At 44.5% G+C, this 17,695-nt stretch overlaps 1 protein-coding gene across 2 annotated transcripts; it reads right to left on the reverse strand.

Moving 5' to 3' along the window:
* Window positions 1-3,827: 3,827 nt before the first annotated feature.
* On the reverse strand, window positions 3,828-11,846 carry CDKN3 (cyclin dependent kinase inhibitor 3). 2 transcript variants are annotated; one of them, XM_074821626.1, is made up of 7 exons: window positions 11,741-11,846; window positions 11,153-11,208; window positions 9,567-9,611; window positions 7,805-8,027; window positions 6,881-6,912; window positions 5,414-5,514; window positions 3,828-4,118 (listed from the first exon to the last, which is right to left on the reverse strand). In XM_074821626.1, exons 1-7 carry the CDS (start codon window positions 11,812-11,814, stop codon window positions 4,032-4,034), a joined length of 618 nt encoding a protein of 205 aa, XP_074677727.1. In that variant the 5' UTR covers window positions 11,815-11,846; the 3' UTR covers window positions 3,828-4,031. The 2 variants fall into 2 exon arrangements, with proteins under 2 accessions (XP_074677727.1, XP_074677726.1); XM_074821625.1 differs by having other exon boundaries at window positions 5,414-5,517.
* Between the last annotated feature and the right edge of the window lie 5,849 nt (window positions 11,847-17,695).

Consider the following 17,695-nt stretch of genomic DNA (forward strand, 5'->3'; position numbering starts at 1 on the left):
CTGTTGATTTGTTCACTGTGGGTCTCTCGGGTGTTAGATGCAATAAAAGTCGTACGAACGGCTGCTCTGGCTGCGCCCAGAAATCCAGACAGTCCAATCCTGGTGTGTCGGGCGGAGGCAAGGCCTGAGGAAAAGGGATGTGAAACAGGGCAGGGAGTGAACATCCCTGCTGGAACAGCGGGAGGATGTGTCTGGAAACCTGCCCGTGACACTGCTCTGAGCAGTTGGCCTCTTATGCAGCCCTTGAATAACTTTTCTTCCGTGAATCCAGTTGCTTTTTGGGCGCTTTCGTAGCCCAGGATGGAAGATACCTTGAGACGGTGAGTTCTGCAATGGAGTTGCTCAGTATGTGAAAAATCCTTGTTTAAAAGTTCTGCCAGACTTCATTTGGTGCCTCCAAGCTCTTATTTTTTGAGGCATGTTGGAAGTTTCCCCCTTTCCACCTTATTTATGCTGGGCATGATCAAATAGACCTTCATCCTGTCATCTCTCGAAGCAGAGGAGTGTATTTAATCTCCTCTTGATGGGAATTCCTTCCGTAGCTTTGTGATTATCCTTTCTCCTCCACAAATGTTCCTTTTCCAAGCTGGAGGAGACCAGAACTGTTGTCATCACACGAGATTTGGGTGCCCAGGGGTTTTAGAGTGGTGCTTTTCTGCTCTCTGCTTCTGAATTCCTCCTCTTTTTCTAGCGTACTGGGGCTATGAGAATTCAGGCTGGGGCAACTTCCACTTCTCTTTCCTAAGTAATGACACCTGACAGCTTATTACCATGTCTATAAAATTGGTTTTTTTACACGTGTTTCTTCTTTGCATTTATTGACACTTAATTTCACACGCCATCATTGCTCAACTGTTCAGCACTACAAGATATTTTTTTTAAATTTTTTTTAACCCCTGACTGTCCCCAAACATTTGTGGCTGTTGCAGGCGTTATCTCCTGGCCCATGTTTTCTGTGCCAAGGCCAGGTCCCAGCTCTGCGAGGAGCCCCTCACCCAAACCCCCTTATTCCCATTCTGCCAGTCCTTTCCGTTGGTTCTTCGCTGCCAAGAGGATTTTCTTCCTTATGCAATAATAATATTTTGCTTTTAACAGAAGAATTTTTGCAAGGCTTTTTGGAAACTCAGAAATATTATTCCTGTTGGACCATTTTTATTTTCCTGCTGCTTAGCTCCTTCAGAGATGGCGGCAAGATACGACTCCTGCCTGTGGAAGCAAAACTAATTAACCCTTTCTTATATTTGGGTATTTATTAATCTGTTAGGTTAATGAAGCTCACTGGCTCATAGCCCCTAGCTCTCCTTGGCCTTCTCAACAAATCTCATTCCCTTGGTACTTGGGCTGATGTAAGCCCAGTTACACACCAGAATCAACAATGCAGGATTTACTGAGTTCAACTGAAAAAAAAAAAACAACGTTCTGAAACCCCCTTCCTCTTCTGAACCCCCCCTCCAGCTGTGGAGCAGCTTCAGCCAGGAATATTTAGCAAAATGTTTGCAACTCTTGCACTGTCCTGTCGATGACTGGTTTTACACAGCTAACGTAAAAGTGCACGTCAGTATTCCTGACCAGAGGAACTCGGAGGTGAAAACCGCCGTCGCTTGCCAGTGCAGTTCTGGTGAACTCAAATCCACCACGAACCCCAGAAGCAAAATGCTTATTTGGAGCCTGTCCTGCCTGCTGGGGTTAAGTATGTAAGAACTGAAGAATTAATCTCATTTCAAAGGTCTTTAAACTGTCAAAACACTGCAGAGAAAGGTCACAAGTGCAAGTTAGAAGTTAGAAAGTCCAATGAGAACCCAGCGTGTTGAAGTGTGAGGGCCACCCAGCGGAGTCCTGCAGAGGAAGCTGCTTAGAAACCGGTTTCAGCCTTTTAATTTTTAAAACAAAGTTAATGTCTACCAGCACCGACCCAGCTGCTGGGGGGTGTGAACGTTGTCATCTGTACCCGGCACTGTGAGCCTGGCATCGGAGTTTTACTGGAATGATCCCTGTGAAAGCAAGCGATGCGGGAGGAGAGGCACGTAGATAGAATTGGGGAGTTCCAGGAGGCAAAAGATTATGGAGAAAATAAAGAACGTTTCTCTCTGTCAGCAAGTTTCCTGCTAAACCATCTGATATATACATAGTATCTGAAAACCATCAGCTGCAAGGATTAAGTACTGACGAAGGGCCAGACAGGCACTTTTTGTGTATTTCTGTTTGAGTGTCAGGGAAGGAACAACACAGATTTTGAGCAGACTGTTTTCTCTAAGTGATTCCGTGCTGTGGAAACTGGAAGAGTTCCTGTTGTCTGCCCTAGGGGTGGAGAAGGGAATGGCAGTAAAAGCTAATGAAATACAATCTGTGGAAATCACCTTTAAACATGCATCCAAGTGTCTGGGTTCCAACAACGTGCTAAGAGGAGTCTATAAATTTTAAAATTAGCAAAGCAGTGAGTTTGACTTCAGCTCAAAACCACCTGTGCTGTGGTAGAGCCTCATGTCACAACTTCTGACTTGAAAAGTTACTGAAGCTTTATTAAAATATACCCTGAGCATCTGTGTCATTGTCGACAACAGGGAAGCGCAGGGAGGTGACCCTTGGGGTGCTGGTACCACACAGGCAACCAGCTGCGTTCTTGAAGCTCTTGGGGTGGAAAAAAGCACTGGGAGAATTAACTGTGAGGAAAGGGCAGCCAGGATGCTGACACAGGAGGCTGACACTTGGCTGCCAGCAACTGCACGTGACTTCAGGCCAGAGGCAGCAGCTCCTCGACTCCAGTGGTAGGTGTCACAGCATGGGTGACATGGGCTTTGTTCAGAGCCCAAACCTCCTCCCAGGGCCTCGGAGCACACCCGGGCACTGAGGCAGATGAACATGACTCCTCAGGATAGAACAGAACTAGTTTAAATATTTTCTTGAGGAGCCTGTTCCTCTTCTCTGGTCTTTAGGAGTGGAATATAGTTAAACAGGAGGGATGTCGACTGTTACAGGCACGTTGCTGTGAGATTCTCCCCAGCCCACACCTGATTTACTTTATTTACTATTAGCTATTTACTTTCTCTAGCGTTAGCATGCAGAAGTGCTGGGCCAGAATGTCACCCACACAGCTACTGCACGGTGTTTCTTCCTACCATAACCGGATTAAAAAACCCCCACCCACTTGGTTCATCACAGATTTTCAGTGTAAAAACCTCATTTTGGAATGAGGGGTCTGATTCCTAAACATCCCTGGATACACTAAGAGCAGCACTGTGACATTTTAAAACAAGTTCTTACTAGTTCATAAGGGGTGAGCGCTCCAGGAAAATTTTCATGCTTGACTTTCCTTTGGTTTAAAACTAGAGCTGAGGGGATTTTTTTAAACAGCTCCAGTGATGTAATTTTTATCCAGCTACGTTATCCCAGCGTGATTATCTTACAAAGGCAGTAGAGAAGGAGTTATCCTTCACTTCTCCCCTCTTCCTTCCCCTGCACGCTGGCGCAGAAGCCAGCCTCTGGGGACTAGGAGTCTGCGCTTAGCTGGGAGGAGTTACAGGCTATTCTGCTTCCTCGCAGAGGCTCGTCCCAATTCTCAGGCTACGTAGAACAAAGTCAAACTGAAATTCTGCTGCTGCTCTGGCAGCCCGGCCTCCTTTCTGCTTGGTACGTTCCCTGGAGCAGCCCATAGCATGGCAACGTGGAAACACCAGTGCAGCAGCTCAGCAGCAGCAGCCGCGTATGCTGTCAGTACCGAGTGATGTTAAATGTGAGGTAGATGTTGTTTAAGAGTCATTATTATATGGAAAAAAAAGCTCATTAGGCATGCAGGCCGCTGGCAGAACAGTAACAAACACAAATACACGTAGTTTTAAGGCAGTGAGTATTAAAGACTCCTAAATAGAGAAAGATGCTGCACATCCCGTAGGATTTCCTTCCCCCACCCCAAAATTTACACCAAAATTTGGAAGTGAGGAGCTGTGTCACACAGGCAAGTAGTGAGGAGAAACTGTGAAGGGCAGGAACGAGGTGTCTGCTGTAGCCACAAAGATACACCATGCTGGTATTCGTTATCGTGATACCGATCTTAATATTGTATCCTTTGTCGCCAGATGTGCAGCCAGGTTCTCTCGGAAGTCGTGGAGGTAATTGTATTGCTGAAAAAGCACAACCAGACCTGGAATGAGTGCTCGATGCTTTAAGAAAAGGCATTACCCATCTTAAAAAGCTGTTTGATACCCCAAGGTGAAAACTGCACCCTCTAGTCTGTTTATTTGGTCTTGTACTTACTCCAACTCCTCTGGAATTTTTCACCATCAGACATGGATTACGTGGATCCCGGCTGGGCTCCTGTGGTTCCTCAGAAAGGGCCCACAGGAGCTCAAGGTAACACAAAACGTGGCCCTCAGTAGGTGGGAGCTTCACGTCAGAATTCAGAGCTTTACGTGGGTCACCAGGAACATTACTCTCTCCATAACGAGCCCATGACGCAGAACACAGCCTTTAGCTAGTATGATGTCGTACAACAGTTTATAGTAACAGTTTTTAGGTCAGTTCATACATCACATGGAGTATTAATTATGCAAGTGTTCAAAATGCAATAAAAAGGTTGGTCAGCAGAGGCTGAAGGACAGATCACCCATCTCAAGTGGCCGCCAGGGCGTTCAATTATAACACTTGTCCATATCCTTCCCCGCCTCGTCAGCCAGGGATGCAAGCTGCTCCCCACGTGCCCTCTTGGTTTGTGAGAAATTGATTTTCAACAAGTAGTTTAAACAAAATTTGCCTTCCAGAGAGGCTTAGAGCTAGCAAAGAGACAGTCTTTAGGAAACAATTTCTCCTCAGAAACTACTATTTTGTAAACTTTTTAAATGTCAGCTCCTCTTTCCTGTACACAGAACTGTTCTAAGAGCATAACATCTAGGACTCCTATCAACAGAAGTATGTACACAGAGGAGCTAAAAATCCCATCAAAAGAAAAACCCATTATTTTCAGCAACTTCAGCTGTAGGTTTTAACACTAGTGCTAGGGATACTTCTTAAAAGAAGACTGCCAGTACACTGATGTGATAGCCACAGAAGATGAACGTGGCTAGCTGGGTTAGGAAGATGGAAAACCAAGGCAGAAAAGCCAAGCAGATGCCCAAGTTGAGGAGAACATGAGTGACAGGAAAAGGGACAGTGAGTGATGAGCAGGGATAAGGGAGGAGAAAGCAGCAAGTTACTAATGATGGTGAAGAGCAGACAGGAGAACAGCTGCTGAACTCAGTAGAGGCAGAACAAGGCAGAATCAGCATGAGAGCAGAGAGCTAAAAGCAGCTCAAACCCAAGAGAGCAGCAGCTGTGAAGCATCACAGAAAGCCAGAAGGATCCCTTTGGGAACTGGAGGTGAGGACTGTCCAAGCTCTCTGCTCTGTTTCGACATGTGTATTACCTGCCGTAGCCTCCTTACCTTGACAGTCTGTATTGCCCCAGATCCTCTCAAGTTTCTGAGGCTCTCGATCGCTTCCTGAGGTGTCAGCGCATCCGAAAGCTGAAGGAGGAGACACGCAGCTACTGGAAGGGAAAGGTATATACACGTGTGTGCTACTGAGCACCTCCTGCTGTACGCAGTACCACTTTTGCACAGTAATAAGTTTCTTCCGTCAAAACCCCTCCAGCAAAACTCAACCTCGTCGTATCAGGGTCACAGATCTGGCGGATCTTTTGCTGAACACTATTTGTTGGCACTGGCCCCACCTGCCTGCTGCTCCAGCCCGAGCCTGCGGGCTTTGGAAACAGGTGAAAATCCTCCCACTTTTTTCCTCCCGGCCTTTCTAGCAGCATTCAGGAGGCAAATTCTAAAGTCTTTCCAAGAACAAGTCCCAGTTAAATCCTCTTTGTGCCTTCTAACCACATCTGCTTTTTTGGCAATCTCACCACTCATCCCTTTTGGGGCACACACAACAACAAACACCCCTGAAAGCTTTAGGGGGAACATTGGGCTGAAGAGGGATGCAGAGGAACAGGTTCATCTCCTTTTCTTGAGGAGATGTTCAGGGAAAAGGGGAAAGTGCAATCCCATCAGTCAGATGAGACTAAAATTTGCCGTGAAAACAGAGAAAGTAAGAGAGAACTTTCTATCAGTCTCACTGAAAGACTGACCCTGCCTGACCTCCATCCCCTCACCTACATTCTCAGAGCTGTACCATGACATAGAATCATCTCAGTTGGAAAAGACCTTGAAGATCCTCCAGTCCAACCATGAACCTCACACTGACCGTTCTCAACTCCACCAGATCCCTCAGCGCTGGGTCAACCCGACTCTTCAACCCCTCCAGGGATGGGGACTCCCCCCCTGCCCTGGGCAGCCCATTCCAACGCCCAACAACCCCTTCCGCAAAGAAATCCTTCCTAAGAGCCAGTCTGACCCTGCCCTGGCGCAGCTTGAGGCCATTCCCTCTTGTCCTGGCGCTTGTTCCTTGGCCCAAGAGACTCATCCCCCCTCTCTGCACCCTCCTTTCAGGGAGTTGTAGAGGGCCATGAGGTCTCCCCTCAGCCTCCTCTTCTCCAGACTAAACCCCCCCAGTTCCCTCAGCTGCTCCCCATCAGACCTGTGCTCCAGACCCTGCACAAGCTCTGTTGCCCTTCTCTGGACACACTCAAGTCATTCAATGTCCTTTTTGGAGTGACGGGCCCAAAACTGAACCCAGGAATCGAGGTGGGGCCTCACCAGTGCCGAGTACAGGGGTAAGATCCCTTCCCTGTCCCATACTCCTGTCACTCATCACAAACAGTTTCTGTACAGGCAGCTGACATCACTACCATTTGACAACACCTTTCCCAAGAATCCCCCTCTTTCAGACAGTGCTGTCTCATGACAACAGGTCTGTAGGATGGATTAGTTAATCAGGCAGAGAAGGGGAAGGCAACTGCTTACTGAGACATGAACGTCCGAGGCCGCCGTAACAGCTGAAAGAGAAGAGAAGGTTTGGCTGTAACAAGCTGCAACACCCAGAGCCCCCTCAATATGTAAATATACAGACACAATTCTTGCCTTAATATAACCAAGAGGAGCAGTGGCACAAAAAAAGTTAGAATAAGAATTTCTATAGAAATACCTGCAAGGCTTATCTCCCATTTATTCTTCAGACCTTAAGTAGTGTCTTTCTAAAGAAACTGCAATTTTAAAGTTTCCCTTCATTCGTGGTAACGGTTTCAAAGGCACAAGAGGACAGAAAAGAGCATGAGGACAGACAATCTCAATTTTCTTTAAACCCTACTCCAGCTTAAGGCTTTGATGATAGTTGTGAGCTAATGACAGCAGCAGGGACTCAGAGAATGTCTGTGCAGAGAGCTGTCAGCAGCATCATTCCGGGGACATGGCACTTGGAAAGCTCTTCCCCTCTACCCTGAGCTCAGCTACAAGTGTCTACAGAAATCACTTTAAACCAGTTTCACGCAATTTAAGAGTGAATTTTGAACTGCTGGAACCCACCGAGTCCCTGATAAACAGCCCCAGGGTGTGTTACCCTCTGACAACAGCTGCTTTAGCTTACAACTCGTATTGTACACCCGATACCCAGCTGGGCTAGCAGCAAGGAGCCCTATGGTGCCATCCGACACACGCTTTGAAGCGCTTGCTGGATGGAGCAAGGGGAAACGGGAGATTCAAATCTTACAAAGGACAGGCTAGCTCCAAAAGGGTGCAGGAGGAGAAACAAGCAGCTTTTCACAGCTTGAACTAACCCTAAAGAATGCAATTGGCATTTGACAGGATTCTGTTGCAGCTGGTCATGCATTTGGAGAGAAGACAGTATCTTTTACAGGAATGTGAGGTGAAAGGGAGGCAACCAGGACCTACTGTATGATTGTTTTCCGGTTACTTTCCAGGCAGCTTCTGAGCTCTTCCAGAATTTTGCAGCACTTGGCAATGTCAGGAGCGTTCCCGTCAGGAATAGGATAGTGGTGCACACAGATCCCATGCTGTTGGTAGGCGTCTATAAGGTTTGGTACTCGGTATTTTAAGAGCTCTCCTCTGGTACAAAGCACGAATACATCCCGGGTCCCATAGTTCTTTAGTTCCTCTGTCAACAGATTAAGACACTTGCAAATAAACCAAAGCCTATCAAGCTTAAGGATAAACAGAGAAGCTACTTGGTACTGATTCACGTGTTTAATCTTTGAGGTTAAGACACTAGGTGATAGCAATTTTGCTTTGAGCAGCATTTACTTCTACTGAGTCCCTCCCGCACTTGCCTTCAGGTAACCTATGAGGGGAATTTTCTCAGTTCAGTCTCGAGACAAGCCTCCCTAGAAAGCACATCAGCACCCAGAACAGTCTGTTAACGGCTGCCAGCATTAGCCCGATTCAGTCCCATCTCTAGCCATGACTATTTCCAAACACTGTGGGCTTCTGCTATTAATCTCTACTCTGCTGGTGTTTACAGATGAATACTAGGATCAAATCTTTACATGATTTCATCTGTTCTATTCCAATCTCTATTTTCTCTGGGAAGAGGAAATTACAAGTGTCCTGGTTTTGGCTGGGATAGAGTTAATTTTCTTCCCAGTAGATGGTACGGTTCTGTGTTTTGGATTTAGTGTGAGAATAATGTTGATAACACACTGATGTTTTAGCTGTTGCTAAGTAGTCAAGGATTTTTCGGTTTCCCATGCTCTGCCAGTGAGGAGGTGCACAAGAAGCTGGGAGGGAGCGTGGCCAGGAGAGCTGACCCGAACTAGCCAAAGGGCTATTCCATACCCTGGGATGTCACACTTGGGACAGAAACTGGGGGGAGCTGGCTGGGGGTGGGTCGCTGCTGGGGGACTGGCTGGGCATCGGTCAGTGGGTGGTGAGCAATTTTGTTGCATATCACTTGTCTTTTCTTGGGCTTTATTTCTTTTTTTTTTTTTTAGCTTCCTTTTCATCATAAATATTATTTTAGTTACGAAACCATTCTCATCTCAACACACAAGTTTTATTTTTTTTCTTTCTGATTCTTCTCCCAGTCCCACTGGGAGGGGAGAGGAGCGAGCGAGCGGCTGCGTGGTGCTTAGCTGCTGGCTGGTGTTAAACCAGGACACAAGTTTGTAATTCATCTTGATTGCAGCTGCTCTGAAGATGCCTTCTCCTGCACACAACTTAGCAGACCTTGTGGTTACTGTGAAAGATACACAGAGGCCTGTATAGCTCCAGCCTGGAAATACCCTGACTACTTATTGAGTATTTGGTAGAAAAACCACCAAGTGGCACCGCACACTTGAAAGCGATACCGTGTACTCATAACGTGACTGTGCCAAGATATTTGCTGCATCTCCAAGCACAGTGTTGCCAAAACTCAGAAAGACATTGCTGTCAGACATACCAAGACTTTGTAAAGAGCTGCCGTGCATTCTAACACTGTGGCATGTACACGGACAACTACAGCATCCATCATAAAAGTATAAATCAACCACCACTGTTTTAGACACCTGGTGTCTGGAGCCTTATACCCAGATTAAACAGCAACTCCAACAATCTCCAGGCTAAAACAAAATAAACCTCTAACTTCTCAGTAACTAATGCTTCCAGTTTACCTGCACGTTGTTCATGGAAGTGAGAGGCACTTGTACTTGAGACTCACCTATATCTTTCTGAAGATTTCTTCTAACATCCTTAAACCTGCAACCTAAAACAAATCATGAAGGACAATTACCACTCCAGGTAAGTGACCTTTACAGAATGGCTGCTACAGCTGAAGAACAGAGCACAGCCTCCCACCAAGACCAAACAAAGCAACAAAGCTACACCCCAAATAAAACACAGTTCTTATTTTTTGCAAATAGATCGTTAGCACAGAAAACAGTTTAAACACCATTATCTCCTTAATACTGTAATAGGATTAAAAATAATCTGCCCAAGGTTTTAAGCTTCTATGCATTTTCCAGATGAAAAGTTTTTGATATTATAAATCAGGGTGCAGCTTAAAACCCCCCCCACAAATCACACAAAAAACCCCCCACCAAACCAAATAAAACGGCTGGATAGAGAACACTTAAGAGTTATCTGACTGACTGACAGGGAAGTAAGTTCCCTGTTCACTAATACTCAGCACAAATCACATTAAAAATCCTCCTTACTATTAAATTTTCAGCATATTGCCACTTCCACTTTTTCCTCATATCATGCTACCAGGGCATTTTTGTAACCCCTACAGAATACCACGCTGCGATATTCATAGATATTGTTTGGTTTGTGAGATGCAACTGCTCAAAATATTTACACTGCGTCCTCCCTCTGTCTCCCCTCCTTGACTCACAAGGCACACAACCTTTCTGCCTGCCCTGACAACAGTCAGGATTGGGCATTGAAACACCTTTTGAATGCCTGACAGCAGAATCCTGCAGACCAAGAGCAGGATTGGCAGGGCTACAACTGGAGATTATCATTTGAAGATTAAATAGCTATTACCTGAACTGCTCAGGTAGCTAAAAAACATATGCAGCAATTTTTTGGCATATCTACATTCACTGGCTTTCAAGCATTAGTGGGATTTTCATCAGCACTGGCCATCATCCACTTCCAGATACCTTAAATTCAAATATTATTCAACATTTGTTTTCTAGTTCTTCAGTATGGTATTAGCCCCAAGCTTGTACTTCTCAGCATTGGCTAATGGAAACTGATTAACTGCTTTAAATGAAGAAGGGAAAGTTCACACTGTCATCACCAGCAGTTCCATCTCTTCTGTGACCAAAGGAGATTCACCGTGGCTGCAGTTTTGGTACTTAAAAATTACAGTAAAAGTGTGTATGTTTATTTTTATATCATGGCCATGGTAGTGCGACCCAGTCACTAAGGGAGAGCAGTACAGAACTGTCAGCACAGCAAGTGAATGTAATTTGAGCCCAATATATCTTTTAAAGGAATTAATTATTTGTCAAAGCAGTCTTGCTTCACTGTTGTTAACTTGTTATAAATAGTAAGCCAGGCTAAAAAGCCAAATATTTTAACTGACAATGTAAGAGAGCCACTATATTCTTACCACTCTGCCATATGATCTTGCATTAAGGTATTCTCTAGATTAGTTTTGGTACTTCTGAAACAATTATTCCAGTAGTACAAAACGAGTCACCCCACCCAGTAAACGCAACAGAGAATTTTGGGGTACAAGGTATTACCTCTCTTCAGCTTCAAATATGTCTGCAAATTTCAGTGAATGCTTCTTACCTGGGAGGGAACACAATCCCAGGAACTGAGAAGAGTAGACAGGAGACAAAGACAACCTATCAGAAAATAAAAAATAAAAAACCAGAACATTTTGATTATCTGAATAGAGATAACTCACTTCTAGACATTCCTTTTCTGCGGGACTATGAGAAGAGTTACCTACCTATAATTAAATTTTAAGAATAAAATGGAAGTATTCCAGTGTTATTTCTGCAACATCAGCCAAGGAAATCGCACGTTTGGTAGCGTACTTCATCACACACCCCTGCCCAGGAGGAGGAGGAGAGAAAGTGTTGATAAACCCCCCGCCCCCCGTTAGCATCCGAGACATTTGGGCCAGCACGACCGACAGTGACTGGCAAACGCTTCCAAAAGTGGCCTGGCCCCACATCCCCTGACAGGTCGCCAGCATTAACTTAATCCCTTGTCAGGGGCACCCTCAGGCCAACCACAACCTCTGTCCTCCCTCCGGCAGGTCACCAGAGCCCGGCACGGGTTTCCCTCAGGAAAAGCCTCCCGTTTGGCACGACAGGGATTTAACGCAAACTCCCGAGTAGGTGCTGAGGGAAAAAGGCGGGCGCGTCTCACCAGGAGAGGGGGAGCGGCTTCAGGTCCTCCTCAGCGGCGTCTTCGTCAGAGGAGTCAAAGCCGCCCGCTTGCATCGTGCAGGGCTGCGGCGGGAGGGGAGCGAGGAACTCCCCCGGGGAACGGAGCCCACGGAGCCCGCTCAGCCCACTCAGCTGAGGGCCCGGCCCCGCACCGCTGCCGGTTTGAACCGTCCCCGCCCACCCGAGCCATCTCATTGGCCGAGTCCTTCCCTCCCTTCGCCCAATGGGAAGCTGCCGAACGCCGGAGGCGAGGAAAGCATCCCACAGCTTCACGAGAGGAACATTTTGATTGGTGGACAGCGAAGGAGAGGCGGGCTTAAAAAAAAATAAAGCTAGCGGCGGCGGTCTTTGATTGGCTGAGGCGGTGTGGCGGGAAGGGGCTGTGGCTCGAGCCCAGGTGGCTGGTGGGGGTAGGGCTCCGTGAGGGCTCCGTGAGGGCTCCGTGAGGGCTCCGTGAGGGGCCGGGCGGCTGTGCGGGCGGCTCCCCCTTCCCTTAATTCCTTTTTAAAGCCGGCTTCGCGTTTCCAATGGAGAAGGGGGTGGATGAGGCTTTCATTAGTCTATAGCGAATTGCTTTCAAATTGTTTCAGCCCTTTTTACTCGGGGCGCTGTTCCTGAGCGAAATGTGGTGCTGGGAAGTACCAGGCGAACATGGAGTACTCCTCAGGCTACTGCAGCTCTGGCCATTCCTCTGTGGTGGTCTTATATCTGCTGTGGTGTGTCTAGTGCAGATGGGGTGGGATGGAAAAGTTGAAGGGAAGGGAAGGGCCCTTCCTGAAAAGGAGGCCTCTTGGGGTTAAAAATCTGCATCCACACAGGCTGTGAGTAAGACATGGAGACAGATGTGAGCCTTTCCTCACAGTGCGTGCAAGAGCAGGAATGTGCTCGAGTTTATTGGGTTGGAGTGCAGTTTGGTGGCCCTTTTTGGCATTAGCGTGGGTTTTGTGTGTGGCTGTGCCTTCATGGGTGCAGGGGAGTATTTGGGGGGCTCCCAGGTGCCCTGCAGAGGTTTTGGGTGGTCAGTTCTGGGTGCTGAGAAAATAGAACTGTCTAAAAGCAGAAAATGAGTAACACTTGCTCTTTTAAACCATGAACTTAATGTCAAATATTCTGGCAGCAGTAAGACATCTATCTAGCTTTTGTGACTGTCCAGACCTCAGATGTGCTCTTAGCGTTGCTGCTTAGCAGCTGACTCACAACTCCATGCAGAAGGAAAGCTGAAGGTGGCTGTAGTGTACACTCTTGTGAGATCTCGTGGAAAATTCAGACTTAAAACAATTAGGTGTGTTCACGTCCTCCTCTCATTATGGCCCTCTTTTCTAATATTCTGTGCAAATATGTTTTATGGATATTGCATGGAGTTTTTATCTTAGCCTAACTAACATGAAAGATGGCTCTAGGGGAAAAAAAAATATTCTGGATGCATGGTTTTTAAGAGCTAGGCTGTTGCCCATGCTTAGGGTGTTTAAGTAGGCCTATTTTTGTAGCATTTCTGGTTTATCACGCCAGTAACTCTGGCCGTTAATTAATAGGAAGAAATGCATAAACTGGTAGTGTGGAATTTTGTTTTTAAGAATTAAATTAAGGCATTTCTACAGTCTGGGTTTAGCCACGTGGAGAACTAAGTTGTGAAGGAAGCAGGCATGAACAGTGATTTTTGACATCGATCTAGAGATTAACGTATCGTCACGGAGACTTTCAAAGATGTTTGAAGCCGAAAGAATGGCTGTGTACAAATTCCTTAAGTGGTTTGGGTTTGGTGGGATTCCGAGTAGTGCCAGTGCAAGATCGCCAGGTGTGGAGATTTTGGATTTATTTCTATATTAGTACATTAGTTCCACAGCTGGAGGTTTTAATGAAACCTACCTGAGAAGGATTGTAGAAGCAGATTGGTTGGTATTGCAGGGTTTACGGTAGGTTCAGGGAATGAAGAAACGTGATGAGAGCATCAAGGAGAAGACCGGTTTATTAAAACCCAGAATATGATAGCAGATGTACAAAAATTACATTACTGAGCATAATGGAGAATTGAAACAATGCATATGTTGCTGACTAAGATGAGCAATGAGAAGAAATACATCCTAAGAACTGAGACAACATGAGCCACTGTAACTGCAAACATCATTTTAGTAACTCCTACAGCCACTGCACAAGGGAACAGGTATGTTGTTTGCTTCTGTTCAGTGTCTTTTTAGCTCTGGTCCCCTTAGAGATTATGTGCAACACTTGTACTGTTTGACATAGATGTGAAATCTGCCCTACTTTTTTCCCCATGATTGATTTTGCCTATTCATGTGAAAGGTATTGCAGGCTTTAACTCTGAGGATTATATCTTTATGGAATCAGCGACATGAGACTGATAAATACAAAAAGATAATAATGACGATAATGCTCCTGGTTGTTCTTTGAAAAGACCAAAGGAATTCTCTGGAGTTTGGGTGCCTTCACGTGGTAGAAATCAGTATGGTATTGCATGGAGTCTAAAATGGTAATAACAGCTGGTAATGCCAAGGAGTCTGCAACATGTGAGGCTGGAGCTTGGGGTCTGTTGTGGCAGAAATGAATAGGTATAGTAAGTGTGAAATCTGATGTAAATGTAGGAAAAAGGTTGGAAAAAATACCCTGAAACCAAACCTGAGGAGGTCCTGTGAGATTCCTTGTTACCCAGGCATCTTGAAGCGTTAAATGACAAATATTATGTTTATTAGCTTGACTACCTGTTAGGGTTGTCTGTGCATTTCTTAAACTGAGCTGTTGCCCAGCACATCAAGTTGTAATGTGCTAAAGCCTCTAGATCAGCTTGTTTGTGGTAAATTTTATGGGAAAGACTCAGATGAGTCGGTCTGCGTGAAAGTGTCCTTTTGGCATATAAAAAGGAGCGTCTGAACATCAAGGCTTTACCTTCTGGAAAATGTTTTCAGTTTATAGCTTGAAGTCTGTGCAAAGTGAAGAAAAATAGTCATGGGCATTGGCTGAAATACATAGTTTGGAAGATTTATTTAATTGGTGAGAGAGGGTGGTGAAGAAGGTACAATTTAACCAGAATTTTAGTTGGGCTTTTAGATAAATGGTTGGGCCAGGAACTGCTGTCTACAAATAAGTAATTGGAGGGTCTAAAAAAGATGGAGCCAGACTATTCTTAGAGCTGTGTAGCAGAAAGAGACAACAGACAGAAGTTAGAAAATGGGAAGTCTCAACCTCATATAAGAAAATAATTGCATACAGTGAATGTTGACAACAATAAGAATTTGAGTGCTAAGTTTGTGCTTACATGGTAGCTGCTTGGGGTTATGTTTTTTTGGTTGGCTTTATTTGTTTTTGAGAGGCATAATAGTGCTACATGACATAAGCCACTTAGGCCTCTAATGCAATAATAAATACTGTCCCGGAGATATTAAAATTAATTTACAGTGAGGGGGCTCAAACAGTGAGATTTTTCCAAGGAGCCCTATGTCCCAGGCTTTAAACACATGTATGCAGAATGGGTTTGTGGTCTGGCAGCAAAATCTGTATACAAAATTTGTAATGTAGGAAAATGATGTATGAAAATCCAGACAGGTCTGGTGGGTTAGCTAAGAATTTTCTCATGGACCCAGTTGTGACTCCTGTCCGAACCTGTCTGGGTTTCAGGTCATTTTTATGTCTCATTTCTCAGCAGTCAAGCTCTTGCGAGCCAGCTGGCTTTCAAATGTTACTCTGGTTACACCTGGCTCTCATGTCTACGTGCCCTAAACCAGAGTGAAGATCTTTACACCCTGAGTTTGTAACTTGTTACACCGATAAAGTGTTAAAATTCCGAAATGCCAGACAAAACGTGGTTTTGCTGTCCCTGGGCCAGGGGAAGAGCCGTCATCCCTGGGGACAGTGGAGTGGTTCGTATCTTCTCTCTGCTATTCTGCACTCAGGTTTCCCAGACAAAATAAATAATAGATTTACTTCAGGTAAAAGCCTGGGAGTGCACTAGTGTGTGTGCAGTGGAGACAGCCAGGGACTAGTGTGAAACAGAGTGAATGAACCTGATGGTGTATAGTCTTAGCACGTATCTTGTTCAAAGATAAATCTTTAACAAACAAACTATGCTCTTTTCCTGCAAAGAGCCGAAATGAGAACCAAAATGTTCAAAGCATCAAAATAATTTGAAGGTCTTTGGTAACTGATTATTCCAAACAACCGTATGTAATGCCAAAGACTTGTTAGTCACCTCTCATTTCATATCTCGGTTTCTGGAAGTTGCGTTTTAGTAAGACTAATTAATACATGTAGTGTTCCAAGAGATGCACTAATGTCTTTGGGAGCACTCCACTAGTGATATCACCAGAAGATCCCATGGGGCATCATTTCAACTTTTCAGACTGTTGGTTTTGGAGGGAAAAAAATAATAGGTGGAACAGAGTTTCAAAATTTTCAAGCATCTTCTCTTCCCCTCCCCTTCACTTTCAATTGCATGTTTGTAGAAAAATAAACCACTACATTATAAGCTTCACATTGCACCTCACAATGAGGATATGAATGGAAAATTCTTGTTACGTGAGAGAAAATTGTGTAATGTTTGGAGAAATATCTCTAACTTGAGACACAAAAGAAAATTTTAGAATTGCAAGCACAATTTTGGGAGGTTCTATATATTTTCCACATCATTACTTAGTTCTTCAGCTACGCTTGAGTTTGTTTTGTTAGGGCTTTGTTCTAAAACTGTGCTAATAAAACACTGACAGAAATATTTGTGAATGGTGATTGCTCCAAGTCAAAGTGTTCGCTGAAGGCAGATTCTTTGCAAGGTATGTTAATTCAAAATAATGAGCAACTACCCTCCTACTCCAAATTTTTTGAGGGAACTTTGTTTTTTTTCTTCACGTGCCATGTGGGTTTTCATTGCTTTCCATCGCAACGCAAATACATTTGTGGCAGACAGCTGGCTGGAAACATAAAGCTCATGGATTGGCTGTCTTTTCTGACAATAAAGCTGCAAAACTGTAATTTCTCTGTAGCTCTGAACAAAACCACCCTGTCTACTGAGAACAGCTCTTGGCTTGCAGAGCGACTGACTTGTGAATATGGTGTTACATGCTGCTGCCATAGAACTGGATTTATGGATTGTTTTGCCAGGATGGTACCATGGAGTTAAGAGATGAAAGAAAGACAGAGGGCCTTAAGCTCTGTCTAGCCCTATAAATCCTACTTGTCTATTGAATTAAAACCAGAACTGAGATTTGGCCCTAAAGTTGGTGATGAAAAACAGCGTTGTAGGTAAATAAAATAGTATTCCATGCAGTTTTATAATGGTTACTGGCAATTGTTAGTGGAGATGAACATTTCTAGACAGGGTACAGCTTTGCTTTTATTGAGACTAATGACATAAGTGTCACAGGGATCAGGATATTTTGACTTGCAATCTTTGACAGATCCCTGTTTATTCTGCATTGAAATATGAAGCTTTTTATAGCTGCAAAGAAGGTCTAGTGCTATTTGGAGTTGAGAATTGTACTATCCTGTGCTGCTGATGTGAGATGGTGCATATTTCTTGTCTGCCCTTTTATCATCACTCTCTCATTTTTATATATATATTTATTTTTTTCTGTTTATGTTAAATACACAAAAGTTATATCTCACATGGTAAAGAAAGTGTCTGTAATGGTACTTTATATTTTGTTTTGTTTCCATGACTTGTTCTTTCTACAGTGGTCTGTTTGTGACCTTGAAGAATCTATTTTAATGGAAGTGATTATTTAAAAACAAGATTTTCCCTACTGTGTGATTCTTTTTGTATTTCAGACTGAAATTGCCTGTTAAATAGGGTGAAAACTAAAAATATTTTTAACTTAGTTTTTAGCACAGCGTGGTTTGATTACATCTTGACTATATGAGCCCTACCAGAATACAAATAATAATCAGATAATGGCAACAATACAGCAGATGAGAGTGTAACAGTTGTGTT

The sequence above is a fragment of the Strix aluco genome, chromosome 4 (genome assembly GCF_031877795.1).
Source record: "Strix aluco isolate bStrAlu1 chromosome 4, bStrAlu1.hap1, whole genome shotgun sequence".
Lineage (NCBI taxonomy): Eukaryota > Metazoa > Chordata > Aves > Strigiformes > Strigidae > Strix > Strix aluco.

Bases quoted from the DNA above. Each gene is read 5' to 3' on its own strand.
- CDKN3 (XM_074821625.1), bottom strand. From the start codon at position 11,814: ATGCAAGCGGGCGGCTTTGACTCCTCTGACGAAGACGCCGCTGAGGAG. The intron at 6,913-7,804 runs GTAGGTCCTGGT...CTTCTCTTTCAG, and splicing joins AACCGGAAAACAATCATACA to CTGTTACGGCGGCCTCGGAC. The intron at 4,119-5,413 runs GTAAGGAGGCTA...GTGCTTTTTCAG, and splicing joins GGGCAATACAGACTGTCAAG to CAATACAATTACCTCCACGA.